Source organism: Medicago sativa, chromosome 6 (genome assembly GCF_051527215.1).
Source record: "Medicago sativa cultivar Bolivia chromosome 6, Bolivia_mono, whole genome shotgun sequence".
Classification (NCBI taxonomy): domain Eukaryota; kingdom Viridiplantae; phylum Streptophyta; class Magnoliopsida; order Fabales; family Fabaceae; genus Medicago; species Medicago sativa.
The window spans coordinates 43,771,879-43,780,336 of record NC_140754.1 but is presented as its reverse complement, the minus strand read 5'-3'; the positions used below and the strand labels follow the sequence as shown (position 1 = coordinate 43,780,336).

The 8,458-nt window shown below is 33.6% G+C and overlaps 1 protein-coding gene across 1 annotated transcript; it reads left to right on the top strand.

The window, feature by feature from the left end:
* The first annotated feature begins 271 nt into the window (after window positions 1–271).
* On the top strand, window positions 272–1,011 carry LOC146915333 (transmembrane protein, putative (DUF3464)). Its single transcript, XM_085717755.1, has one exon. The coding sequence runs from the start codon at window positions 331–333 to the stop codon at window positions 880–882; it is 552 nt and encodes a 183-aa protein (XP_085573881.1). The 5' UTR covers window positions 272–330; the 3' UTR covers window positions 883–1,011.
* Window positions 1,012–8,458: the final 7,447 nt, after the last annotated feature.

Below are 8,458 nucleotides of genomic sequence, written 5' to 3'. Positions count from 1 at the left end.
TTTTTTCTGAAAGATGCTCTAAGATTTTTTTTTATTTTTTTGAGGGAAGATGCTCTAAGTTTTTTTTTTTGAGAGAAGATGCTCTAAGATTTTAAATGCTTTAGTTTGTATATAAAAGAAAAAACCAGTTATTACGATACCAACAAAAATCAAACTATATGATAAGACGATGATAATAGAGCCAAGAGTGTAATTTATAATAGAGCCAAGAGTGTAATTTCACGAATCACGACCATTCATTTACTTTTAGGATAAGATCATATATCTCAATAAAAATATCTCCACTCAAACCCAACAACGAATTCATCACATTAACACACAAAAAAAACCATGAAAACTCTCGTTTTTGCATCAAACCCAATTCTCCATACCTCAACACAATCTCCAATATGTAAACCACAAAAACTCCCATTTTTTCACACCAATACAACAAAACAATTCAACTACCAATTCACCACGTTGAAGCCACAAGCTAGTGCCAAAGGTTTCTCCAACACAAGACCACCATCAACAAATAAAGCTAAGGATGATGTTACCATCAAAAAAATTCCCAACAATAAGAATGATGATGATGATATTCCTAAGGAAGTTATGTACAGAATAATAGGTAGAATATTGTTTAGTACTTTAGTTCCAATGGCATTAGGGTTATCATTCTTGCATCTTTATGGTGAGTTAAAGGATAGACAAATATTTGATGCTCCTTTGTGGATGCCATTTGTGACAACTCTTGTATTTTTTGGAGCTTCTGGGCTTGGAATTGCATACGGTGCACTTTCTACTAGTTTGGATGCTGAGAGAGAAGGTTCTTTGTTGGGATTTGAAGAAGTGGAGAAGAATTGGGATGAGATGTGGCAACAAGAGAATGTAAGTGATGATTGAATTGGTACCATTATTTTTGTTTATATTGTCATTCTAGGTGAATAAACATATGGTAATATTGTTGTGTAATTACAACTTACTTGATAACTCTAGGGGTATTTGATATATAAGAATTTGAGTTCATAAGAATTATTACTTGATATTTGTAGTTGTAGTATAGAAAATGGAAATTAGAGTTTCAATTTTGGTAGATGGATGCAGATCTTATATTTTCTTAGTAGTGTTAGTTTTTTTAATACATGTGCAAATTGCAAAAGAGGTTTCGAAAGAAAATGGATTTTGGTAGTATACTAGTATGTAAATTATAATAAATGAAGGGTCTTGTTAAAGAGTGCCCCCGGGGCACTCTTTAAGCATGCTAAATTAGAAAGTTATTCTTTAAAAAAGTCAAACAGTTCAATTTTCAATGTATTAAATACACAAGTTTTCATAAAAAGTTACTATTCTAGGCTCTTAAAAGAGTGCCCGGGGGCACTCGTTAACATTTCCCATAAATGAAACATATAGTTGTGAGATGTATATAATTGAAGATTGACCATGATGTAGATGAAAATAATAGATTATTAAATCAATTATTAATTTGGTGGATGCATGGAGATATTGATTTTCTGTTGTTGTGATATAGTTAAAATATAGGCTTAAATATACAATTCATCCATGCACAATTCACTCTCCAATCATCTTTTTAATTTGACCCTGTAATTACTAATCACTTTTTATTTGGTCTCTTGGCTATTTTTTTGCTGATGTGTCATTGATGAGTGGGTTTAATCTTCTTGACTCATCTAATTGCGTATTGGATGAAATAAAATACTCGCGTGATTTTGACTGGTTACAGATGTTACCTTAAGTATACTGGTGCCCGCTATGTGAGTTAATCACAACATTTCACAAGTGTAACTTTCAAGCAACAAAATCATAAGCTCAATTTTTAACATTCATATTGTCGAAATATCACTGGTAGTGTTAATTCTTGCACATAGTGTTTTGTAGCTGCATATGGACCATATTTGAAAATTGAAATCATCATTGACGAACTTATGTTGCAGTAGAGTAGAACTCAACAGAGAAGCCATAATTGGTATATTGATTGATGCAGAAGTTGAGGAAAAAGAACTAAAAATTGAATTTTAATTATTTCTTTTATTGTGAACAAGTGAGAGATCTAAAGTTGAGTTGCACAGGTAAAGTACAAAGAGAAGAAAAACTAGGTATTGGAAAAGAAGGCATTACACAAAGAGAAGAAAATGGGCATTCAACATAACACATAATATGCAAACGATATAACACATAGTGTGCAATATGGACATCTCGTTTAACATTAACTGTCACATGATAACGTCGGGACTAAAGATGACGTCGGATTAAACTAAATGTCAATTTGTTATTTGACAATTTATCAAACGTAGTGAAGAAAATAATAAGGAAATATTTTCTTGAAAGATCTCGAGTTCAATCCTAGAAATGCAATTACCTTTGAGCCAGGTTAATAGCCTGTAAATACCTTTTATTTACCTTTTGAGCCAGGTTAATAGCCTGCAAATACCTTGTTAATACCTTTGAGTCAGGTTAATAGCCTGCAAATACCTTTGAGCCAGGTTGATAGCCTGCAAATACGTTTGAGTCAGGTTACTAGTCTGCAAATAACTTTTGAGTCAGGTTAATAGCCTGCAAATACCTTTGGAGTCAGGTTAATAGCCTGCATATACCTTTTGAGCCAGGTTAATAGCCTGCAAGTACCTTTGAGTCAGGTAAATAGCCTGCAAATACTTTTGTGCCAGGTGAATAACTTGCAAATTTTTATTTTTGTGCCATCTCCAGTGTGTTTGGTCCAAAGATGTCACCAATCAAACATATTTTCAAGTGGCAGGTGCCACAAACAATCAGTTTACAAATGTACATTCAATTTCCCCAAATAAGTCATCCCTAGTGTGTCTTTTATTTCATGTTTTATCTTTATTAAGTTATCCCATATTGATAGTAGGTAATACCTGTCAATTTGTTCCCTAGTGAACCATTTTTATCCCCTAGCAGAGTCGGATCTCTTTCTTCAACGAATTTGGGTATCCCGTTTTTTGTTTATTGTCCCAGTCAAATCATCTTTGTCATCTTGCATTCATACTTGCATCATGATCATTTCATAGAATCTTGGGTCAAAACTGGCGTACTCTGTATTTAAGTCTGTTCGGCCCGTCAACTCAAAGATTCCATCTTCAAATCTCCGGACGAAGAAACTTAAATAGGGGCATCTGTCATACCCCAATTTTTGACCTAATATCCTACATTCATACGCCTTTTGACCATGAATAGTCTTTGACTTTTCAAAGGAAATTTTGGTAAAGAGGTATTTTAAAATACCTCATTTTTGGTTCTTTTTCGAGCCCTCTTTTTATTTTTATTTCCATCATTTACTTTATCTTTATTTTTATTTTTATTTTATTTTATTTTGTTTTGTTTTTATTTTAGGTTATTTTCTTTTCTTTTGAATAGGTCCAAAATTAAACATGCCCAAGGTCCAAATTTTTTATTTCTTCTCCACGCCACAATCAGTGCATAGTCAAAACTTTCTTTTCAAAAAAGCCAATCATGTTCCATCACCATAATTTTTGAATTTTACGCGCGAAAAGGTGAAAGTGGAAAAACCAAAAAAAATTGTGCTGTCAGACGAGCACGACCGTGCGTGTTCACAGAACGGACCGTGTGTGTAGTTCTGTCTATTTTGGCACGACCGTGCGTGTGCACGGCATGACCATGCGTGCTGTCAGGAGTTGGGTTTTTGCGTTTTTTGTGCTTTTTCACCATTTTCTATTTTGAATTGGCCTTTGGTGTAAACATGAAAGTTTTAGATAATTTTGTTACGTTTCCAATGGCTTTGGGTTTACTTGAAAATGTTTTGTGATTTTTGTGATATGATGAAAACACTCCAAGTAGGTCTTGGAGAAATTTTAAGGAAACTTAGCATAACTATTCCCAAGTCAACCCAAAACTTATGGTTTGTTTCTAAGCTTCAAACTTGAGTATTAGGAATTTAATTAAGATGTTTAAGGGTATTTAACCTATGTGTTGTTGGATCAAACTTGGTTTCTTTTGATAATGAATTGGTTTTCATATATGTTGAGTTAACTTTGCTTTGAGCAGAAAATTGTCGAATTGACGTTTTAAATCACAATTGGTCGATGAGACACACATTTACATACAACTTCACACAAATGTGAATATTGTATATGCATAGTGGAGGCAAATGAGTTGGTTTCCTTGTTTCTCTAGAGTTAACCGGAAGATGTGAATTTTTACCAAACTATACTGTTATACCCTAATTTTGGACCTAAAAATACTTGTTCAAAATTTTCTTTCATCTTTGATGTATGTCTATTATTCTTGAAGAATTGCCAATTTGCTATTGTTTACACTGACATTTTACTCTGCTTTATCTCTCAACTTAGCTTTACAAATCTTTTCAACAGTGTATTTGTCTATGTTTTCTTGCATTTCAAGTCATCCAAAAATATATTTCTTGCATTCCAAGTTATTTGAATTTGTCCCTGATCAATTGTATGTTTCTTTGCATTTTATTTCAATATTATTTGCAAAATTCATGAAAAAGGGTATTTTAGTCATTTCCTGCATCCAAATTCATTTTAGTCCTTAAAAATTGTTTGAGTATTTTCAATTGGTTTGAATAAGTCCTTATTTCAATTCTATGTCAAAATCCATTTTAAAAATTGCATTTGAAGCCACTTTGAGTCAGTTTAGCCCCTAGGGGCATTTTAGTCTTTTCAAGTGTTAAAGCTCTGTTTAATCTCTTAAAATTGTCTCTGAGTCTTTTAATTTGCTTGTATAAGCTCTTGCTTCAATTCCCTGTTAAAAATCCATTTTTAAATTGCATCTGAGTCGTTTTGAGTCGCTTTAGTCCCCAGGGGCATTTTGGTCATTTCACACAAAATTTTGGCAGAGAGAGGTTACTTTAAAGTACCTCATTTAGGTAATTGGTTCGTTTTAGTCCGTTTTGTTGTTTTTAATCGTCTCACTTTACGTTATTTTCAATTTAAATTTTTTAAGCCAGTTTTAGTCATTTTTATTATTAAGTCCTCAAAGTTTTCAAATTTGCATTTTAGTCCTTGAGTCAAACTTTTTGTTTTTTTTCTTTTTTAAGTCAATTGCAGAATAGTCCATATGTTGTCCAATTTTATTTTTAGTTTTTTTTATTTGCAGGTTGGTCCCTTAAAGTTCCAAAATTGCAAAGAGGCCCTCAAGTCCAAAATCCAGTCCAGTTTCGAATCAAACAGGTCCAAACACAGGTGTCAGCAAGCTATTGACTCAATCATCACACATGTCAGCTATAAATAGGCCACATCATCAATCACGGTGTCAGAATCAATCACACAGAGCCATTCATGTTTGGCCAACTCAATAAACACGTTCTCATTCATCTCAAAACCCTAACCACCGTAACAGAACACCACCACCGTAACAGAATCAAAAAACCACCACAACAGAATTATAAACCACCGCAACAAACTCTCAAATTCGCATCAATTCTCCATCAAAATTCATCACCAAGCATACAAAATCAATACGAATTTCTAGAAAATGAAAGCTGAAGCATTCAATTCAAAAAAATCCTTTTGGAATTAGGTTCGTTCTCAGTGATTTTCCACGAAAATCATCATCATCGAACTGTTTTCTTTCATCTTCTTGCAATTCAAGTCAGAGACAATCACAAGAAGAAGGTTTGAGGAAGAGAAGAAGAGAAGTTGAAGAGGAATTGAACCGGCGAAGAAAGAGAAGAAGATTCACCGATTTATTTTCGGTTTCGAAGGTTTCGAATACTTACCAGAAAGATCAAGAACGAACGCAAAGCCTTTCGAAGAAATCTCCGATCAAATCTCCATTCAAACTCAGGTGAACACACAAAACTTCTCTGTTTCGTTTCTAAAGCTTCATCGAAGGTTCGTATGATGATTTAAACGGTGAAATGAAGTAGATCGAAGGGTTTGAAACTCTTTTCTGCAAAAAACTTTCAAAAATTTTGAAACCGAAACTTCACTTGCAGATCTACGCCGTTTCACCGTTCTTTTACAAGATCTGAACACATATTTGAACTCAGTGTGCAGAATAGAGTAAGTTAGGTTTTAGGTTTGTGTAGATCGGAGTTCAAAGCTCGCCGGAAACTGGAATTCACGGCGGAGTTGATGAAGATTCCGATGAATCTTCATCTTCTACGGCCGTTTCATTCCAGAAACCGGCAGAGAAGTGAACGGAGAGGATGAGAGAAGTGAACGGAGTGGATGAGAGAACGAAGACTTAGAGAGAGAAGGAAAGTTGAAAAATGAATTGAACCGGTCCAAAGACTCTTATGTAAGCAATTGAACCGGACCGGTTCAATCCTGGTTCACTTCTGCTTTGTTCCTAGCAGTTAGATTTAGGTTAAGAGTGATCTGGATCAATCCAACGCTCGTGGAGCATTTGGATGATCCAGAACCCATCTCTCCTTTGGGCCTGGGTCTGATTGGGTTGTGGATTTCGTACTTGCATGTCTTTTTGCTATTTGAGTACTGTATTTTAGTTTCTACACCCCCTGCCTTGCTTTAAATTCTTGCAAAAACTCCATAAAAATTCCTAAATATTTTTTGATCCATTTGTGATGTTTTTTTGTAGTGTTTTTGCATGAAAAAATGATAAAAATGTGTGTAATAGTTTCTTGCTTATGTGATGTGTTTGTGTCAAATTTGTGAAAAGTTTTGTACATTTTTTGAGTCTAAAAGTCCTTGAAAAATTCTATAAAAAATTCATACATGTTTCTTTATTTTTTTGTGGTCTTTTTGTGATAATTGTTGTATTGGAAAATTGGTAAGAAAATAATATGGTGTCTTAGGGTTTTAATTGTGAAACTTTGTGTAAAAAAAAGCCTATTAAAATTGTGTGATTCCAATCCCAATTCTTGATGGATGTCTTGGTGCATGATATATGATTTGTGAAGGTCTTGTTGCTGTTTGAATGTGCTTTTACCATGTGTGTGCGCCTTGTGTTTAGTTACTTGCTTTGCAAGACTTGTTTGTGAATGAATAATGAAAATATGCCTAAATTCACCATTTAAATGCATGGTTTCTCATATCCCTTTGATCTCCATTTTTAAATCTGAGTTCATGTCTTTAAAATGTGTTAAAATGTGAGGGTTATAAGTCATGTGAGCTTTGTATTTTGTGGTGTAATTTTGGCTATGCTTTGCATCATTTTTTGCCATGTTTTGTGGTAGTTTCTTTGCTTTTGTTATAGTAACTTTTACTTGCTTTATTTTCTTGATATTATCATGTGCTACTAACTCTTTCATTTCATGTTTCATCCCTTCATAAACATTCCATATTTCATTCTCATCCTCTTATTTCTTGCACTTTAAATTTTACCAAGACTTAGTATGTAAAAGCTTAGGAATTCTTGTATTTTACTTTCATGCCATTTAATTCTTGCAAGACCATAGCATGTATCTAGGCCAATGATGTAAAAGACTATGGACTCTAATAATGTACACCGACACAAGCACCGACACATGCACACACATCACATAGATATTTTAGATGTATGCTTAGGTTATGCATGTTTAGATGTATGTTTAGGATTGCATGTTTAGATGAATGCTTAGGCTTTACACTTAGAAAAAATCTATTTTCCAAAAAATATGAACGACATCACTCAAATGTTTTTCTAAATAAACCTTGGGATCAAAATCCCATTGAATTTTCCTTTTCTTTTCTTAAATAAAAACTTAATGAATTTTAAGCATACTTAGACTTCTTTTGCAAAATAATCAATTCAAACTTCACAATTTCACAATCTTATGCCCTTGAGGCCTCTCAATCTCCATTCTTCAAAACTCCAATTTTCAAACTTAAAATCAACCAACAAAAACAAAAACATTTTTGGAAGAGAACTACGGTGGATTTGATCCCTTAAACGGGTACGTAGGCAAGGAACAAGATTCCTTCAATTCAAATAAAATAAAAATTCAAACACATTCTTCTCCCTCCATTTCTTCACTTAGAAAACTCTTAGGCTTAATATCACTTTCAAATAGCATTTAAAAATAAAGCGCGCGCGTAGAAAGTAAAGACGGTTCCTATAGGTTACTATAGTCGTTATGGGTGCCTAACACCTTCCCGTAGCGAAAACAACTCCCGGACCTCGATTCTCAAGGGTTTTGCTTACTTTTTCCCTTCCCAAGAAAAAATAAGATATCACCGGTTAAAAAGGTTCAAACGTAATCAATGTTTGACACCCAAAAACCAAGATAAAACATATACGAATTTTGGATTTTCTCAAATGAACTTGGGTGAAACTTTGAACTAAGATTTGATAGTTTGTAAGTGGCCTATGTTCATGATTATATGATTGATTTGAATCGAGTTGTAAGTTTACATACTTGATTGAGGTGTATTGTTTTGAAAAATGTCAAAAAGATCGTTTTTGTAAAATGATACGAGCTTGGTGTGATTTTGTGATTTCTTGGAATTTTCCTAGGATATTTGTATGCCTAAGCTACTATTAACATATGCGAGTAGTGCATATGCTTTGTTGATGC

Bases quoted from the DNA above. Each gene is read 5' to 3' on its own strand.
- LOC146915333 (XM_085717755.1), top strand. From the start codon at position 331: ATGAAAACTCTCGTTTTTGCATCAAACCCAATTCTCCATACCTCAACA.